Below are 19496 nucleotides of genomic sequence, written 5' to 3'. Positions count from 1 at the left end.
CTGTGGGTCCCCCTCTGCTGCATGTTGCCAGGATGGCAGCTGGTGCATGGTCTGGATGAGCAACGACCCCAAGGCTTGGGGGAGCTGCCTAGTGTGGGGAGAGCTTAATTGGTCCTAGCTGAATCCAGTTCCCACCTGCTGCTGCCTCCTCCCCACAGGATAAAGCCATTGTCCAGGTCCTGAAGAGGCCTCCATCATCCCCCAATGTGGCCATCAACTTCCTGAGCTCCCCCCTGCAGAGGGGCTATGGAGGCTCTCCCCGGCTCAAGCGTCCAGACCTGAGGCTGATGTCGCACAAGTCCTTCCCCCAGCGCTTTCTCCAGCAGGTAACAGGTCTGGGGGCACTCTGGTGTCCTGCCCTCCCTGCCCTGCCTTGGCTGGAAGTGCAGCCTCGAGGGCAGGCTTGTCCCAGTGACCCTCCACCTCTCCTGCCCTGCAGCAGCCTCCTCTGATGCCTCCTCACAGCTTCGCGCCGGCTCGCAGAGCCTCTCCACTCCTCACTTCCAGCCAGGTAGTGCCAGCAGCACTGTGTCCTCCCTGAGTGGCTCTGGAGCAGCAGGGCATGGGGACAGTGCCCTCCCCCAAGCTCTCTGCCATCTCAGGCCACCTTTGCAGCTCAGACCCATCATCAGGCACAGAGGAAGTGGAGCCAGTGGTGTGGCCTTCGCCTCCCCAGTCCTCACCTTGCTGTCCCCAGGGGGTGGTGTTGTGCTTGGTGCCACATCGTGGCATGGGAGATGAACCTGGGGCACACAACCCCTGGTGGCACTCGGATCCCCTTGCCTTGCTCAGCTGTGCTGACAGAATTCTGGGGGGTGTCACCTTGCTGTGATGCCCTTTTGTGTGGTGTGAGGGTGGCTCCTGCCAAGATGGGAGCCAGAAGCCAGCATGGCAAACCCCTCCGGGACCCTCAGAAGAGAAGGCTCAGGCCCCTGATGGCTTCTCTGTCTCTCTCTCTCCAGCTCACAGGGTACTCGTCTCCAGGTCCCTTTGGGCCCATGTCACCCAGCCTCGGCAGCCCCCCCAGGCCCCTGGCCATGTGCTTTGGGCCCATGTCTCCCTCTCTGGACCCTGCACTGCTCTTCAGTCCCTCAGCCAGCAGCCAGCTGAACCTCAGGTAGCAGAAGGGTGACCAGGGTGCATGGTGTGGGGAGACCTCCATGAGGCAGCTGTGGGGTGTCCCTGGCCTGGGGACAGCCCTGGTGAGCCCCTGCTCCCAGCCTGGTCTCCTTTGCAGCGTGCCCAGCCACATGACCCAGCTGCACCCCCAGCACCAGCGGCTGCTGAGCCAGCGGCAGCAGCAGGGGGGACAGGCACACAGGTAAGGAGGCGGCCAGAGAGCTGGGCTGGAGGGGTGGGGTGGGGGCTCCAGGCAGTCACAGTAGGCTGCAATCTTCTCCTGTGCCAGCATCTCCCCCAAGAAGCTATGGTATCCTAAAGTGGACCCTTATGCGGGGCTGATGACCTCCAAGGAGAAGGACTGGGTGGTCAAGGTGGAGATGATCCAGCTGCAGAGTGAGAACATGGATGATGACTACTACTACCAGGTGAGCTCCAGGGGCAACCAAGCTCTTGTCCTGTTCCTTGAGGCTGGGAAGCTGGCCAGTGGAAAAGGATCTGGGGCTGCTGTTCAGCAGTAGGCTGGGGATGAGGCAGAGTGTGGTCAAGGAGGCCACCAGCATCCTGGCCTGGAACAGTGATCCTGGGACCAATGGGAGTGGAGAAGTGATTCTCCCACTGCTGAGGCCACCCCCAACCCCCCACGTTTGGGTCCCTCACTCCAGAAAGGGTATTGGGGTGCTGGACTAAGTCTCAGAGGACAGCTAAGCTGGGGAAGGGTCTGGAGAAGAGGGCTGGGGAGGAGCACCTGTGAGGGAGCTGGGGGGTTTTGGTATGGAGAAGGAGGGGAGACCTCATTGCTTTCTACAGCACCCTGAAGCCAGGTGGGGGTTGGGCTCTTCTCCTGAGGAACATGAACAGGGCAAGAGGAAACAGCCTCAGGTTCCACCAGGGGAGGTTTATGTTTTGTATTAAGAGAAAATTCTTCCCCAAAAGGGTTGGCAAGGCCTGGTCCAGGCTCTGCAAGGCAGCAGTGGAGTCCCCATGCCTGGAAGCCACATTAGGTGTAGGACTGAGGGCTGTGGCTTAGTAGTGACCCAGCAGTGCTGGCTTAATGGTTGGCCTCAATGACCTTGAAGGTCATTCTGTAATGCTGTGACTTTCCCTTTTTGGAGCTGGAGGTGCCCAGGGCTTGTGGCCCTCCCCTCCTGGCTACAGCTGTCCTTACAGACCTACTACCACCGGCTGGAGCGCAAGCAGGCGGAGGAGGAGCTGTTTGGTGGCCGCAACAAGCAGGAGCCCCCCAAGCTGGTCACCCCCTTCATCCAGAAAGTGGAGACCTATGACTCTGGTGAGGTGGTGTTTTCCCCTGGTTGGGAGGGCACTGGGTCGTGAAGGAAGGCAGGAACCCTGTTGCCATGTAGCAACAAGATTCCAGACATGCAGAGGGCAGAGAATCACAGAATTGTCAGGGCTGGAAGGGACCCCAAGGCTCAGCCAGTTCCATCCCCCCTGCCATAGGCAGGGATACCTCACCCCACAGCAGGTGGCTCACAGCTACATCCAGCCTGGCCTTAAAAACCTCCAAGGATGAGGCTTCCACCACCTCCCTGGGCAACCTGTGCCAGTCTCTTGTAGCAGCCTAACTCAGTCTGTCTCCAGAGCAGAGCAGCTCCAGCCCTCTGCTCATCCTCATGTCCCTTCTCTGGACACCTTCCAGCACCTGAGAGAGTTGTGCAGTGTGGAGAGAAGGCGGCTCCCAGGAGACCTTCTTGTGGCCTTCCAGGATCTGAAGGGGGCTCCAAGAAAGCTGGGAAGGGACTTTTGAGGGTGTGAGGGAGTGATAGAACTTGGGGGGATGGAGCAAGACTAGAAGTGGGGAGATTCAGATTGGATGTTAGGAAGAAGTTCTTCCCCATGAGGGTGGTGAGAGACTGGCAGAGGTTGCCCAGGGAGGTGGTGGAAGCCTCATCCCTGGAGGTTTTTGCAGCCAGGCTGGAGGTGGCTGTGAGCCACCTGCTGTGGTGTGAGGTGTCCCTGCCCATGGCAGGGGGGTTGGAACTGGCTGAGCCTTGGGGTCCCTTCCAACCCTGACAGTTCTGTCATTCTCTATGTTGTGAAGGATTTACCTCTTTCCCTTCCAAACCAACTCCAGACCATTTCTTTTGTGATTTTTTTTTTTTTTAACCTTTCCTCTCTCCTGCCTCATTTGCTTTTTACCTTACCCGGGTGGGGGTGAAGGGAGAGGGGGAGGCAATCCAAAATCTGTTCCTTTTGGGCTCTGGGAAAGCCCTGAAGCAGCAGAGGAGGGCGTGCAGGGCGGCTGGGGGTGCCCATGTGCCTGTGTCCCGCAGTGGTGCGCATCGCAGGCTCGCTCGGCCAGGTCGCTGTCTCCACCTGCTACAGCCCTCGCCGCGCCATCGACGCTGTGCACCATGCCCTGGTGGAGGAGGTGAGTGAGGGGGAGCTCGCTTGGGTGCTCCCTGAGCTTCCCCCAGACCTTGGAGCAGCCTTTGGCAGGAGCTGCTGCAAGTAAGCAATGGGATGGGGCATGGCTGTGCAGTGGCTGGTACCACAATGCCTGCAGCCTCTCCCTGGGCGAAGGGTGAGGTGGGGCTCTGGGCAGTCAGAGTTTGCTGGGCTCTCCCTGTGGGATTCAGAGAGGGGTAGGGGCTGGAAGAGACCTCTGGAGATCGAATCCAATCCCCACCTCCCAAAGCAGGGTCACCTAGAGCAGGTCCCAGAGGACGCATCTGGGCAGGTTTGGAAAGTATCTAGAGCTGGAGTCTCCACAACCTCTCTAGACAGCCTGTGCCAGGGCTCCACCCTTAAAGAAGTTCCTCCTCTTCTCCAGATGAACTTCTGATGTTCCAGTTTGTGCCCATTGCCCTTTGTCCTGTCCCTGGGCACCACTGCACAAAGGCTGGTCCCACCTGCTGACACCCACCCTTGAAGTATTGTTCAGCACTGATCAGATCCCCCTCAGACAGCTCCAGGGTCTCAGCCTCTCCCTGTCACCCATGTTCCATTCCCTTCCTCACAGCCTCTCTTGGACCCTCTCTCATATACCCCTGCCCTTCTTTTGCTGGGAGCCCAGAACTAGAAACAATATTCCAACTGTGGCCTCAACAGGACAGAGGAGAGGGGGAGGAGAACCTCCCTTGACCTGCTGGCCACACTCTTCTTGATGCCCCCCAGGATGCCAGTGGCCTCCTTGGGCACAAGGGCACACTGCTGGCTCAGGGTCATCCTGTTGTCCACCAGGTCCTTTTCCCCAGAGCTGCTCTCCAGCAGATCAGCCCTGGGCCTGTACTGATTGCTCTGTGTCCTGAAGCCACCTCTGATGCCCAGGGAGCAGCTGGCTTAGTGCTCTGCCTGGGACAGTGCCTGCTGCTGGCTGTAACTCTTGTGCCTTTTTCCCTGCCCTGCTGAAGGCCACAGGGAGTCACCGTCTCCGGGCACTGCACAGGATCGAGAAGGTGAGGGAGCTGCAGCCTGGGGCAGGGAGGGATGGTGCAGACTCTTGGTTTTCATCCAGGGAGCTCTGCCAGGGGACATCCCTGCTCCTTGATAACAATCAGTTGGTAGAAGGTGCTCCAAGCTCCTTTCTTACCTTGTGCCACTTCTCCAGCTCTTCCTACAGCTGCTGGAAGTGGAGGAGGTGCAGCGGAAGATGTCCCTGGCTCTGGAGAAGCAGCAGCAGCCCTGCTGTCAGGAGCAGAAGAGCCAAGAAGTGGAGAGTATCTACCAAGCCTTGAGAATCAGGGCTTGCAGCAGCCAAGAGTGAGTTTGTGCCACAGGATGTGGGCTGCACAGCCTGGTCCTCATGGGGCTCAGGTGGCTGTGGATGAACAGCTCCGAGGGGTGTGGAGAAGGCTGGATCCTGTCCCCTGTGACGCTCTGGCCTGTGCTGACCCTGCTCATGAACCTGGTCTCTTCTACTGGAGCTGCTGCTGGTCCTCCTGGGTGGATAGAGAAGCTGCAGATCCCTTGGGAGCTGTGCCACTGGAGTCTTTGTTCCCAGGGAGGCAGAGGATGAGTTCCTGCAGCTCCTGTGTGTTCGGAAGGGCAAGAAGCTCCTGGCCCGGCTGCTGCCCCACCTGGCCCGGGAGCAAGCGGAGAAGCTCCTGCTGACCATCACCCACCACCTGCCCTTCCTCATGAAGAAGGATGTGCTGGATGAGGCAAGCACACCCAGCCAGGGTGGCAGCACCCTGCCCTGCCTCCTTCCCCTGCCTGCTCTTGCTGGGCAGGGCCCCACCTGGGCAATGGGGAGGTGCACCTGGCTGGATCCCAGCATGGCCAAGACAGCTGGTGTGAGGCTGCCAAGAGCCTCATTCCTGTCCTGGGGAAGAGAGAGGTCTCCAGGAAAGGGTTAAAGTAGTTCTGGTGCAGTGTTGGCCCCACCAGGTGCTGCTGGGATGGGGTTGTGGCCACCATGGGTTGAATGTTCTCAGATCCCTGCTCTCCCCTCTGCCCTGTCCAGTCTCTCTCCCTGCTCTACAACCCCTTGAACAAGGTGGTGGCTGGGACCAGCTTCAGCAAGCTCATCGAGGTCCTGCAGGAGATGACCAGGCCTCTGCCTGACTCCCCTGAGCTCCCCCTCACCATGGCCTTGAAGAACCAGGTGGGCAGAGCCCTGTGCAGGGGTGGGGGGAGAGGGCAGAGCCCTGGGGGTGATGGGCAGAGCCCCGGTGCTGACCCTGCCCCCGGTGCCACCCTGCAGTTTGGGATCTCTTTGCTGTACTCCCTGCTGAGCCACGGCGAGAGGCTGCTGTCCTGCGAGGTGCCGCTGGAGCCCTGCCCGGGGGACTTCGAGACGTGGTGAGGAGCTGGGTGGGTGGGGAGGGGGCTTGGAGCTCCCCAGCTTGGTGGGGTGCTCACCCCCTGCCTGGGTGCCCCCCAGGACGGACACAGTGTTCCTGGTTGCCCGGGAGCTGTCGCAGGTGCCCAAGGCCGCGCTGGTGGAGCCTCTCTTCTTGCCCAGCAACCTCCTCTCGCTCTTCTGCCGCTACCTGGACAAGCAAACCATCCACCACCTGGAGGTCAAGATGGAGTGAGTACCACCTGGCACAGCTCCCTGCTGCTCCTGGCCAGCCACAGGGATGCCACTGGGATGTCACTGCTTCTGCCACCACCTAGACTGAGCCAATCCTTGTGGCTTTGCCTCTGCTTCCCTGGGGTAGGCTGGCAGCGGCCGCTGGCAGCGTTTGTGACAGCCCTGATGCTCCAGCCTCCTCCTCTCCCCGCAGGTGCTCCCCACTGCCACCAAGAGCTGCCATGCCATGCTGAGAGCCCCCTCAGGAGCTGGGAGGGAGCCAGGATTGGGCAGGGCCCAATGCTGTCACTTTGAGCTTCAAAGCAAGCACTAGACCCTGGTGCAGGGCACTCTGGGTGAATTTGGGTACTGGCAGGGCTGGTGCCAGCCTGCCCCCGTGCCAGGGGGAGCACAGCAGGGTGGGGTGGGGGGAGGGTAACTTATTTTGGCCTGGCACCCAGCAGTGGCTGGCACCAAGGTGGAGTCAGCACAGGGGTGCTAGGAGCACCTGGTGGGGAAGGGACTCTGTACAGCACTGAAATAAAAAGGTGGTGAATGAGCTCCACAGGCTCCAGGGGCAGCTCCTGCTGGGGGGCCCTGCAGAGGTGGGGAACCCTGGAGGGAGGGGAGGAAGGCCTTCAATAAAGAGGAAGGAGAAGCAGGGGGGAGGGGTGGATAAGAAGACCAGGGAGGAGGATGAAGGGGGAGGGGGAAGGCAATGTGCTCAGAAAGGGAAGGGAGAGGATCAGAGGACTTGTGGCTGTGGCCAGAGGGGAGCTGAGCCCCCACAGAGAGGAATGGGCTGGAGGGAAAGGGCTGTGCTGGGGAAAATGGGGCCAGAGCTTGCCCCAAGAAGAAAGATGAGGCTGCAGCTAGGTGCAGCGAGAGAGCAGATTTGGGATCCTGAACATAGATGGGTGGTTAATAAAGGAAAGGAATCTCTTCCCTCTGCTGAGCTCTCAAAGGCTTGCAGGCAGGGTCAGGATGAAGTTCCTTGAAGCATTTGAGCCACTTCACCTGACCATGACTGCCCCAAGCTGCCCCTGGCTTCTGCAGCTAGGGCTGAGGCTGTGCTCAGCTCTAACACTTGGTCTTGCTGCAGAAATCTTAGTGGCTCCTGCTTGCTGCTGTGGTGAGACTTGCCCTAATCCTCTGGGGTGTCTGAGCCTAGGCCAGCTGTGCTTAGGCAGCTGGAATGTCCACCCAGAGACTTAAATCTGACATCTAAAGCCGGGTGTGTGTTCAGAAGAGGCTTGCATCAGAAAGTTCTCCTCCTCCATGGTGGCTATGTGCCCGAGCTCCAACTCCCTGTAGAGCAGAATCGCAGAATGCTTGAGGCTGGAACAGACCTCTGAGATCACCCAGTCCAACCTCTCACCTACCACCACCACACTGACCAGACCACGGCACTGAGTGCCACATCCAACCTTGCCTGAAACAGCTCCAGGGATGGTGACTCCACCCCCTCCCTGGGCAGTCCATTCCAATGTCTGATTACCCTTTCCATCAGGAAGTGCTTCCTAACATCCAACCTGACCCTCCCTGGAGCAGCTTCAGGCCATGCCCTCTTGTCCTGTCCCAAGTTGCCTGGGAGCAGAGCCTGACCCCCCCTGACTACACCTTCCCTTCAGGTAGCTGTAGAGAGGGATAAGGTCCCCCCTGAGTCTCCTCTTCTCCAGGCTGAGCACCCCCAGCTCCCTTAGCCTCTCCTCATCAGCTGTTCCCTCCAGTCCCTTCCCCACTCTGGTTGCTCTGTTCTGGACCTGCTCCAGCACCTCAAAGTCCTTCCTGCAGTGAGGGGTCCAGAGCTGCACACAGTGCTGCAGGTGAGGCGTCAGCAGTGCCCAGCACAGGGCAGAATTCCATCCCTGCTCCTGCTGCCCACACTGTTCCTGATGCAGGCCAGGATGCCCTCGGCCTCCTGTGCCCCCTGGGCACTCTGCTGGCTCATGTTCAGCTGCTGTCCCCCAGCACTGCCAGGTCCCTCAGGGGTTAAACTAATGCAGGGTGAGAAGCTGAGGATGTAACCAGGATGGCTGAGTGCTTGGGTGGGATTTGTATCCAAGGCTTATCAAGACAGCTCACACCTCACTTTATGAAACACCTACAGAGTAGCAACTGAAATGCCCAAATATAGCAGGACAGAGACAAGATGCCACAGATAGAATCACAGAACTGTCAGGGTTGGAAGGGACCCCAAGGCTCAGCCAGTTCCAACCCCCTGCCATGGGCAGGGACACCTCACACCACAGCAGGTTGCTCACAGCCACCTCCAGCCTGGCTGCAAAAACTCCAGGGATGAGGCTTCCACCACCTCCCTGGGCAACCTGTGCCAGTGTCTCACCACCCTCATGGGGAAGAATTTCTTCCTAACATCCAATCTCAATCTCCCCACTTCTAGTTTTGCTCCATCCCCCCCAGTCCTATCATTCCTTGACACCCTCAAAAGTCCCTCCCCAGCTTTCTTGCAGCCCCCCCAAGATCCTGGAAGGCCACCAGAAGGTCTCCTGGGAGCCTTCTCCTCTCCACACTGCACAACCCCAACTCTCTCAGGCTGTCTCCAGAGCAGAGCAGCTCCAGCCCTCTGCTCCTCCTCGTGGCCCTTCTCTGGACACCTTCCAGCACCTCCAGAGCCTTCATGGAACAGAGGCTCCAGAACTGGACCCAGAGCTCCAGGTGTGGTCTGAGCAGAGTGGAGCAGAGGGGGAGAATCCCCTCCCTGGCCCTGCTGGCCACACTTCTCTGGATGCAGCCCAGGCTCTGCTTGGCTCTCTGGGCACAAGTGCTCACTGCTGGCTCCTGCTGAGCTTCTCCTCCACCAGCACCCCAAGGCCTTTTCTCCAGAGCTGCTCTCCAGCCAGTCTCTGCCCAGCCTCTATCAGTGCCTGGGATTGCCCTGACCCAGCTGCAGGACCTTGCAGATGTGATGCAGGACCTGGGAGGACTTCTGCCCTTCCTTCTCGAGCTAGCATATAGGCTATCAACCATCTAAAAAGGGTACAAGGTCCAGATGGAAGGAGCTCCAAATTGTTTTGGCAGCTGCTTTTGTCATCCTGATGCCTCTCTTGCTTGTCTCAGTGTGCTGCAAGCCCTCAGCCTTCCCTCTACCCCCAAACACAGGTCCAAAGCCTTTTTCCACTTGCTCCTCACTTCATTGTTAGAACACTGGAACAGGCTGGCCAGGGGGGTTGTGCAGTCTCCCTCTCCAGAGATATTCAAGACCTGCCTGGCTGTGTTCCTGTGTGACCTGCCATGGGTGATCCTGCTCTGGCAGGGGCTTGGACTGGATGATCTCTGCAGGTCCCTTCCAGGCCCTAACACTCTGTGATTCTCTGAAAGCTCTTTTTTCATCTCTACTCCATGCTTCAAGAGTGCATTTGGTAGGTTTTCATCACAGTAAGGAGGTGGAGAGGAGATGATGGTGAAACCATGGTTTCAAACTCAATGGGGCAATGTGGGAGAATAGCTGTGTGGTGACCACCCTGCAAGGAGAGGACTGGAGACTGTTTCAGACAGAAGAGGACTATCAGCTGCTCTGTGATTTCTGCAAGGGGAAGGCTGGAGATTACTTCAGACAGAAGAGAACTTTCAATCAGCTGCTGATTGATTTCTGCAAGCAGAAGGCTGGAGACTGTTTCAGAGGAGAGTTATCCGCTGCTGACTGATTTCTGGCAAGAGAGCAGGACACCAGTGAGTGCTTCAGGCTTGCAAGGGAGCAGAGTGCAGCCCTGGTGGGAGGGCTCCTGGCCTGAGAGCCATCCCAGATGAAGGCAAAAAGCATGATGTGGTCACAGTCAGGTATGAAACCAAATGGTCCAGCACAGAAGGCGTGGAGGTCTCTGCTGAACTCTGCTGCTTCATTGCAGGACACAACAGAAGCAAAAGAGTCTGCAGAGGGACCTGGACAGACTGGGTCAGTGTGCTGAGGCCAGCTGTATGAGAGGCAATGAGGGCAAGTGTCAGGTCCTGCGCTTGAGTCACAATAACTTGAGTGGCTGGAAAGCTGCCCAGCAGAGAGGGACCTGGGGGCGTTGGTCAACAGCCAACGAACGACCCAGCATGTGGCCAGGAAAGCCACCAGCAGCCTGGGCTGGAGCAGGGCAGGGATTGTGCCCCTGGACTCCGCACTGGGGAGGACACAACTGGAGTGCTGGGTTCATTTCTGGGCTCCTCACTCCAGAAAGGGATGGAGGTGCAGGTCCAGAGAAGCTGGAGAAGAGGGCTGGGGAGGAGCAGCTGAGGGAGCTGGGGGGGTTTGGTGTGGAGAAGAGGAGGCTGAGGGAGACCTCATTGCTCTCTGCAGCTCCTGAGAGGAGGCTGGAGCCAGGTGGGGGTTGGGCTCTGCTGCCTAGTAACAAATGATAGGATGAGAGGAGATGGTCTCAAGTTACACCAGGCCAGGGTTAGGTTGGACAGCTGAGGAAACTTTTTCCCTGAAAGAGTTCTCAAAGACTGGAAGAAGTTCCCCACGGAGGTGTCCTGTGCCAGCCACCTCAGCCGGGGCACTGGGGGAGCCATGACTCTCCTGACTGGGGTCACAGCTGAGGCACAGCCGGCTGGGGCACTGAGGGCACCATGGCCACCTCACCACGAGCAGGACTACCTTCACTGGGGCACTGAGGCGCCCGCGGCCACCCCCTCCGCGTTGCTCAGGCCTCGCCGGGCGGCAGCCCGCGGAGGACGCCTCCTGCCCCTCCCCGCTCGGCCCCCTGAGGCCTGGGCTGACCGAGGGGAGGGCGCGCTCCCCCCGCCCGGCGCGATGGTCCGGCCCGGCGCGCGCCGTTTCCATGGCGACGAGAGAGACGCTTGCCGGCGGAGGCAAACGGCGGCGCTGATTGGCTCGGCCTGCCGGGGGAGGGCGGGGCGGACGCGGGCGCTGCCCAATCCGAAGCGCTCCCGCCCCGGCGGGTGCAGGCGGTGGCGGTTTCCGGCGCGGCGGCGGCGGGGCGGAAGCGGCGGCGCGGACATGGCGTCGGGCGGCGCCTGCGGCTCCCGCTCCCCTTCTCCCGCCCAGCGCCTCCCCCCTCCCTTCCCCGAGCCCCACGGCGCCGACAGCGACGCGCCGGGGGAGGCCGACAGCGACTCCGAAGGCGAGGACATCTTCACCGGCACCGTGAGTCTGTGTGGGGAAGCAGCGCCCCGGGGGCAGTTGTGAGGGGGAACGCTGGGGCCAAGCCCGTTGGTGCTTGGTAAGCGGCCTCTTCTCCGAGGGGCATCCCGGTGCCTGCAAGCAGTGCGTTGGCATCCTCCAGACTTAGTTAAAAGAACTCCCACCCCGTACAAAATAAGCGGGAGGTGAGCCGTGGCGCTGGGCTCACGTCCGTGCAGGGAGCCCGGCTTCCCTTCCCTCTGTCCCTTCTTCCCTCCTTCGGAGCAGCTCAGGCATCTTGGGTGCCTGTGGAAGGGGAATGCCTTGGGGTCCGGGGGGTGCCCGGGAATCAAGCCTCCCCTCAGCCTCCCCGGGGTCCGTTAGCTGTGGGGCTGTGCAGTGGCTGGAGACAGGTCGGTCTCTGTTTCCCTAGGGTTGTAACCTGTAAGTTCTTGCAGCACCCAAGTGTCTTAAAGGAGCCCAGCAGTGTGAAGATTATAGAATCAGACTGGGTTGGGTTGGAAGGGACTCTAAAGATCACTAGTTCCAACCCTCTGCTGTGGGCAGGGAGATCTGGCAGACCAGATTATTCAAGGCTCCATCTAACCTGGCCTTGAAGATGTCCTCATGTCACCCAGACAGTTTCTTACCCCTTTCCCAGATCAGGGGTAGGGCCACCTTGCTGGTTTGGAAGGTGGCTACAGCTCAGCATCTTTGTGCAGCTTGTGAGCCTTTAGGGGGAAGAGCCTCTCCTTCCTCCCCCCCTGCAGCAGCCCTTGTCCCTTCACTGTCCAGAAGGCTCTGCTGGAGTTGCTGTGGTGCCTGCTGTCTGGTACTGGAGGGATGACTCCCAGTGCAGTGAGGCTGAGCTGACAGCAGGCAGCAGTGTCCCCCACCCGTAGTGAGGAGGTCACCAACACTTTCTGGTGGAGCTCCTGGCCTGGTGTCCTTCAGCTGTGCTCACTCAGCACCAGGCATTCCTCTGCTGGTGGCTTAGCAGCATGAAACAAGGTGGGGGGGTGGGGGGCTGGACTAGATGATCCCTGGAGGTCCCTTCTAACCCTCACCATTCTGTGGTTCTCTGTGTGGGGAGGTGTGGGAGGACTCTGCCCTGTGCAAGGAGGAGACTCTCATGTTGGTGAGGGCACAGCACAGCAGCAGGGTTGTACCTTTGGAAATAGCTTAATGGAAGTGCAACCCTGACTTGGCAAGAGGAAGGGGTAGGTACCTCTGGCCACCAAGGTGATGGGCTTGAACTTCTGGGACCTCTCTTTGTTGGAAATCTGGAGGGTGTAGCAGGTAGCTGATGGCAGAGGCAGCCTCCCAAAGCTGCCTTGGGCTTCCCTGCAAACAAAGCATCCCTGCACAGCAGCCGGAGTCTGTTCAGCTCAAGCAGCTTATCAGGTGCTTACTGTTGGTGGTGCAACTTCTCATAACCAAGAGCTGGCTCATCTGTGGGACCTGCTGGCTTTGCTTGTCTCTGCCCTTGAGCCTTGGCAAAACATTCTGTGGAGCAGGGGAGTCAGGCTGCTGAGGCACACAGTGTCCAGGTGGCCTCACAGCCAGCAAAGAGGTGTTTGGGCCAAACACAGCCAGAGCTGGGCCTCATCTGCCAGGTGACCACAGTCATCTTCAGGGATGCACTCTTCTGGCATGAGCTCTGCTTGCCTGCAGTAAGCAATCTGGGGAGCTTCTACCTGTGTGCATGATGGTTGGGGTGTGCTAAATCAGGCCCCTGGGGTGCTGAGTGCTGAGATAAAAGAGGCTCCTGCTCTTCCCTAGCAGCAGATGGAGAAGTAGGAGCAGAGTCTTAGGAACTAAATTTCTGGCAAGCTGAGGATCAGGTGACAGTAGGACAGCAGGGAGAGTGAGGAGGGGACTGCAGAGCCCACCTTGCCTTGCCATGGCGGCTTGGGAGTTTTTTACCAGCTTGGAGAGCTGCAGAAGCAGAGGATCTGACAAAGACCTGCCACAAATGTCCCTAGCACAGGTCACTGTTGGTAGCAGCCCTCTGGGCTGGCTGTGGTAGTAGCATTCTCCTTGGTGCAGGTCTGAAGGACCCTGGGGTGGCGCTGGGTGTGACGTTCCTGGACCTCTCTGCTGCCTGCTCTCTGTCACTAGCAGAGGTAGCTCCTGCCTGTAACTGTTGCTGGGAGTGGTCCCAGCTTTCTCCTCCAGAAAAATATCCCAACACAGGGGTGGGGACCCTCCCTCAAAGGGTGCTGGTGGTTTATGTCCCCCAGGACTGGAGCCCCCCTGGCAGGGGAGCTGCCTTCACACCGCTTCGGGAGCAGCAGGAGCCGACGATGCTTCCTCGCTGCGGAAGGTGCTGAGGAGCCTGATGGTTCAGAGTGGCTGCTCATAGTGCTGCACTCCCTGACCAGCAGAGACCTCTTCTGTTTCCTGCCCAGACCTTAAAGAATGGCCCTTGTTGTCCCATCCCTGTGCTTGCCTGTCCCCCTGCAAAGGGAGGGACCCCTCATGGTGCTGGCGGCCCCCACGCTTGGCCTGCAGCAGCAAGCCAGGAGCAGCTCTGCCTGCTGCTGTGCTGCACTGCTTGGGCTACAAGCTCTTGGCTGAGCTCTCACCTGGTCCCCAGGCCTGCCCCAGCCCAGCAGCTGGGACAGTCCCAGCCAGCCAAGCTGTGTGCCCAGAAAGCTGTTTCCCTGTGTCACAAGTCCTGGCCCTGGGGCTCAGGCCTGGCTGGTCCTGGCTGAGCTGTACGTGGGGAGTGTGGGGAGCCTTGGGTGGCAAAGTGAGGAGCAAGACTTGGCCAGCATCACACTGAAACACACAGAGAGGTGCCTGGCTGTAGGCCAGCAGTCACAGCTTCGTCCCTGCTTCAAGGGATGTCAGAGGAGAGGTCAGCACAGCTCCACACAGCCAGCTGCCAGCAGTGGAGGGGCAGCAGAGCCCCTGAGCTCCTCTGGCCCTACGGTAAAGCACAGCCCAGCTGCCTTCACACAGGCCCAGACAGCCCTCTGGGGAAGGGCAGCTTGGCTGGGGGTGCTGGCTGGGCTGCTAGCAGGACTCATGCTGCTGGCAAGGCATCCATGGCCCCCAGCACCCTGCCTTTGGGCAAACAACTCTCTGTGGGTATCTGCTGTCAGCTTGGCTTTTGCAGGGCACCTCCTGGCAACACTGCCCTTGGATCTCTGGGGTGCTGCCCACCTGCCTTGGTGTGGCATCAGTGCAGATGGAGTACTCTGTCCAGTCCCACCTGGAGCTCTGGGTCCAGTTCTGGAGCCTCTGTTCCACGAAGGCTCTGGAGGTGCTGGAAGGTGTCCAGAGAAGGGCCACGAGGAGGAGCAGAGGGCTGGAGCTGCTCTGCTCTGGAGACAGCCTGAGAGAGTTGGGGTTGTGCAGTGTGGAGAGGAGAAGGCTCCCAGGAGACCTTCTGGTGGCCTGCCAGGATCTTGGGGGGGCTGCAAGAAAGCTGGGGAGGGACTTTTGAGGGTGTCAGGGAGTGATAGGACTGGGGGGAATGGAGCAAAACCAGAAGTGGGGAGATTCAGATTGGATGTCAGGAAGAAATTCTTGCCCATAAGGGTGGTGAGAGCCTGGCACAGGTTGCCCAGGGAGGTGGTGGAAGCCTCATCCCTGGAGGTTTTTGCAGCCAGGCTGGATGTGGCTGTGAGCAACCTGCTGTAGTGTGAGGTGTCCCTGCCCATGGCAGGGGGTTGGAACTGGCTGAGCCTTGGGGTCCCTTCCAACCCTGACAATTCTCTGATTCTGTGATCCCTGCCTGGAATTGGTGTGGTTTGGGTGGTGTGACCAGGAACCCTCAGTGGCCTGCTGCTCCTGGCAGCTGTGGCTGTCACACTTGGCTCGTGGGCTGGTGTGTCCCAGTGACCTACAGCTGCTCCTCTTTGGCTGCAAGGCAGGGGCAGAACTGGCTCTGAAGCCCTGTGACACTTGGTGTCCTCAGAAGCCTTGGTACAGCCTTGCTGGCAGAGATCAGGGCTGGGTGGCAGGGGATCAGCTGGTGATGTCCTCTGGCCTCGGTGCTCACAAGGGGTTTGTGGCAGTGGCCACATGTGGCAGTGGTTAGAAATTGGAGCTGCTTGGTCCTCCAGTGTCCATTCATAGACTGACACAGGTTTTGGTTGGAAGAGACCTTTAAGGTCATTGATTGCAAGCATTAATCCAGCACTGCCAGGCCACCACTAAACCATGGCCCCCAGCACCACCTCTGTGTGGCTTTGGAGCCTCTCCAGGGATGGGGACTCCACCACTGCCCTGAGCAGCCTGAGCTAGGCCTTGACAACCTTTTTGGGGAAGAAATTGTTCTTCATGGCCAACCTGAACCTCCCCTTGAGGCCATTTCCTCTTCTCCTGTCACTTCTTATCTGGGAGCAGAGCCCAACCCCCACCTCACTGCAGCTTCCTCTCCGGGAGCTGTAGAGGGCAATGAGGTCTCCCTCAGCCTCCTCTTCTCCACACCAAACACCCCCAGCTCCCTCAGCTGCTCCTCCCCAGACCCTTCCCCACCTTTTTTGCCTTACTCTGGACCTGCTCCAGCCCTCAGTGCCCTTTTAGAAGTGAGGAGCCCAGAAATGAACCCAGCACTCAAGGTGTGGCCTCCCCAGTGCTGAGTACAGGAGGACAATCCCTGCCCCAGCCCTGCTGGCCACACCACACATTGCTCAGTGCCAGTGACCTCATCCTGATGTGCTTTTAACTGTCTTGCAGAGCAAGCCCTCAGCACCACAGAGGGAATCCCTCCTGCCCGTGAGCAGCAGCTCCCAGGAGAACGGCGTTGGTGCGGAGCCCGACGAGCAGGACTTGTTTGCAGGTCAGTCTGTGTCTGCTTCCTGGAGCTTTCTGAACTCTGGAGCCTGCAGGCAGCTGCTTGCCAGGCAGCTTGGGGGTGTTTGTGGACTGTCCCAGGTCCTTATCTCAAGCTGTGGGGGTGTTTGAGGAGGGTGGGAGTAGCCTCCCCCAGGTTAATCCTCCCCTGGCAGGATTAAGTGTTTGGAGCTGAAGAGGATTAAAGTGGAGTTTGCTTTAGTTCTGTTGCCTTAAACTCTAAGGGGGCTGAGTGTCTTCCCTGGGCTGAAGGACTTCTGTTCTCTGCCTTCTCCTCCCTCCATGCAGGTGGAGGAGGCCTCTCTAGCAAAGGCTGTTCCCAGGACACAGGAGACAGCAGACCCCTCAGCAGGGGGGCACGAAGAGGGGCAGACCCTTGCCCAGCCCTGGCATGGTGTGGGCAGAGGCACCTGGAACTCAGTTCTGAAGACAGCTGCTAACAGAGGGAAGTTTTCACTTCCTCTGGATGGAGAGGTGTGCTGGGAAGGAGCCTGCCATGCAGGCTGGCCTCTGCCCTGTGGGAACCCAGCTGGACTTCAGCTCTGCACAGTTCCTTCTGCTCCAGCTCCTAAGAGCTTCATTGGATTAATGTCCTCCAGCAGGACTGAGCAAAGGCTTTGACTGCAGTCACCATGCCTCATGTCCTGCTCTTCCCACTGCTTACAGCTGTCCTCCCTAGGGGTTGTTATCCCTAGATCCCATGAACCTCTCAGAAAAATATTGGAATGACCTTCCCAAAGCAGAGGCTGACCCTTGCAAACTTCTCTTGACAGATGCCACTGTAGAGCTGTCTCTAGACAGCACACAGAACAACCAGAAGAAGGAACTGGCCAAAGCATCCAATCCTACCCCTTCTTTAGAAGTAGCTGTAAGCTCTTCTTCTTCTAGAAACCCTCCAAAGAGCTATGAGGAGGTGAGAATTGCTCTGAGCTTTCCAACTTGTACTGAGAAGAGCAACAACAGGCACAAGCTGGAGGCCAGGAGGCTCCATCTGAACATGGGGGTGCAGGGAGCAGGCTGCCCAGAGAGGTTGTGGAGTCTCCTCTGGAGAACTTCCAACCCCCCCTGTCCATTGTGGCCCTGGGCAAGCTGCTGTGGGTGCCCTGCTGGAGCAGGGGGGTTGGACTGGATGATCTCCAGAGGTCCCTTCCAACCCCACCCTGCTGGGATTCTGTGAGCTTGCCTTGCAGGTTGCAGACTGTAATTGGCAGGAACCTGTTTAATTAGTTTGCAACTTAAATGATGCAGTTAATGCAGCTGCCATGCTGGCTGCCCTTTGCTTGTGTCTCAGGCCATCAGTCTGGGACTGATGTGGCTGGAGTGGGCTGCAGGTCAGCCTGAGGGCATTCCTGCAGGTGGGGTGGTGCAGGCTGCTTCCAAAGCAGTGTTTCAAGTGGCTGAGCTGGGTCCTAGGGCTCCAGGCTGTGACAGGGAGCTCCAGCACACTGTGCTGCCACAGGTAGGACAGGTGGTGTAGCTGCTTTTGCCCGTGCTCCTGAGGACACAGCAGTGTGACAAGAGAAGGCACATCCTGAAATGGAGCTTGTGGTCTGGTTGCCAAGCCCAGAGAAGCAGTTGGTGCTTGCCCCAGGTCTGGGTTTTCTCCTGGAGAGAGATCTGGAGGCAAGGAGAATGCTCCTCCTCTGCCCTGAGCAGCCTCCTGCTCCTGAGGATGCACATCAGCAGAGGTCTCTTAGGTTGGCTTCAGCCTGGCCTAAGGGAGGGAGCAGTGCAGAGCCAGGCCAGGATGCTGAGCTGCTCAGGGATCCCACAAGGTGTCACCTTCAGGTTCTCAGAGCAAAGGCTGCTTGGAGTCAGTCTCAGCCCTGCTTGGCCCAGTGCCTTAACACCACTGCAGTAAGGAGGCACTGGGCAAGCCTGCAGCCCCCATGCCCTGTCAGAGGTGGGACTGCTGCTCCAGCTGCCCATTTCTGCTGGCAGAGCTGCCCACTGGCCTCCAGCAAAGCAGGGGATGATGGAAAGACCCTCTCAGGCTGGCTCTGCCAGTCCTGTCCTAGCTCTCCAGCCCTGTGTGCCTGCACAGCTCAGCTGAGCTCTGCCCAGGTCCTGTTTGAAATGTGCTGTTTGAAATGAGAGCTGAGAGTGGTGTAAAAGAGCCCCCTCAGGCTGAGCAGTTTGCTGTGGTAAAGACAAAGCCAGTTTGGGATCCTTGGGATGTGCAGCCTGGACACATGTGAGAAGCTGAAGAGGTTTGTAGGATGGCCTGGGCCACGCTGGAGGGCCACAGATGCCATGGCAGTGTGAGAAGCTCAGGACACTGTCTGGGACTTCTTAGGGTGTGAGGGAGTGATAGGACTGGGGGGCATGGAGCAAAACTAGAAGTGGGGAGATTGAGATTGGATGATAGGAAGAAATTCTTCCCCATGAGGGTGGTGAGAGACTGGCACAGGTTGCCCAGGGAGGTGGTGGAAGCCTCATCCCTGGAAGTTTTTAAGGCCTCAGGCTGGATGTGGCTGTGAGCAACCTGCTGTGGTGTGAGGTGTCCCTGCCCATGGGCAGGGGGGTTGGACCTGGGTGATCCTTGAGGTCCCTTCCAACGCTGACAATTTTGTGATTCTGGTTGTCTGGCTTCACCCATGAAGGTTTGGGGTGTTCTGGAGCATGGCTTCCTGGTTTTGACTTGCTGTCCTTCTCTGCTTCCTCCAAACAGCTGGAAGAAGAGGAGCAGGAGGACAAATTTGACCTGACTGTAGGAGTGAGTGACCCAGAGAAAGTTGGTGAGTTCCTGTCCCACCCTGCTGCACAGTGAGGGGCACTTGGGCAAACCAAGCTTGCCAAACCCAGCTGTCACCTCCAGGTGCCACAGCTCCAGCTTTTGAGCTATGTCTTGATGATCTTGGAGGTCTCTTCCAACCTGGTCAGTTCTGTGATTCTCCAGGACTCCTTCCAACATCTGGAAGAAATGAACCTGCACAAAGCAAAATGGCTCTGTTGCAAAAGAGAGAAAGTGAGAGAGGAGCAGGTTCTGGAAGGCAGGAACCTCATGGCCAGGCAGCCAGGAGTGGGTTTTGTGGGAGGGTGATGCTTGCAAGTAGCAGAGTTTGGTGTCTGGAACTGTGGTGACCAGCAGAACGTGACCTCTGGGCAGCACTGCCCTGTGTGCAGCTGGCATGGGGGGAGCAAAACTGCCTTAACCTGAGTGTCACTGCATGTTGTGACACCATCCCCAGCAGCTGTGCTTGGCAGGGAAGCAGCTCTGGCTTCAGACTGAGCATCAGGAGGGTTTTCCTCTGTTGAAAGTGGGTGGTCAGAGGAATGAGGTCAGTCCCTGGGGTGCAGAGAACCCAAAGTAAGCTCTGCTCACAGCCAGCAAAGCAGCCTCAGGAGTGGCAGCTTGTCCTGACCATCACAGCATGGCAGGGGCTGGAGGGAACCTCTGGAGAGCATCCAGCCAAACCTCCCTGCCAGAGCAGGAGCATAGAACCCAGCACAGGTCACACAGGAACACATCCAGATGGGGCTGGAAAGGCTCCAGAGAAG

General features: G+C 58.7%; 2 protein-coding genes across 2 annotated transcripts in view; both read left to right on the top strand.

The window, feature by feature from the left end:
* Positions 1-1253: 1253 nt before the first annotated feature.
* Positions 1254-6119, top strand: PATL2 (PAT1 homolog 2). Its single transcript, XM_054388137.1, has 10 exons — positions 1254-1321; positions 1409-1547; positions 2290-2410; positions 3414-3511; positions 4494-4538; positions 4691-4842; positions 5084-5243; positions 5546-5686; positions 5786-5883; positions 5966-6119. The coding sequence occupies exons 2-10, from the start codon at positions 1461-1463 to the stop codon at positions 6117-6119; spliced, it is 1056 nt and encodes a 351-aa protein (XP_054244112.1). The 5' UTR covers positions 1254-1321; positions 1409-1460.
* A 4944-nt stretch (positions 6120-11063) lies between these two features.
* The window catches only part of SNX1 (sorting nexin 1), a 31679-nt gene continuing 23246 nt past the window's right edge, over positions 11064-19496 (top strand). The window contains exons 1-4 of the mRNA XM_054388109.1: positions 11064-11210; positions 15879-15981; positions 16769-16908; positions 18667-18733. Coding sequence (XP_054244084.1) covers positions 11064-11210; positions 15879-15981; positions 16769-16908; positions 18667-18733 — 457 coding nt within the window. The remainder of the gene's footprint in view (positions 11211-15878; positions 15982-16768; positions 16909-18666; positions 18734-19496) is intronic.

Source organism: Indicator indicator, chromosome 16 (genome assembly GCF_027791375.1).
Source record: "Indicator indicator isolate 239-I01 chromosome 16, UM_Iind_1.1, whole genome shotgun sequence".
Taxonomy (NCBI): Eukaryota; Metazoa; Chordata; class Aves; order Piciformes; family Indicatoridae; genus Indicator; species Indicator indicator.
Note: the sequence above shows the minus strand (reverse complement) of the source record. Positions and strands in the feature narration are given on the sequence as shown.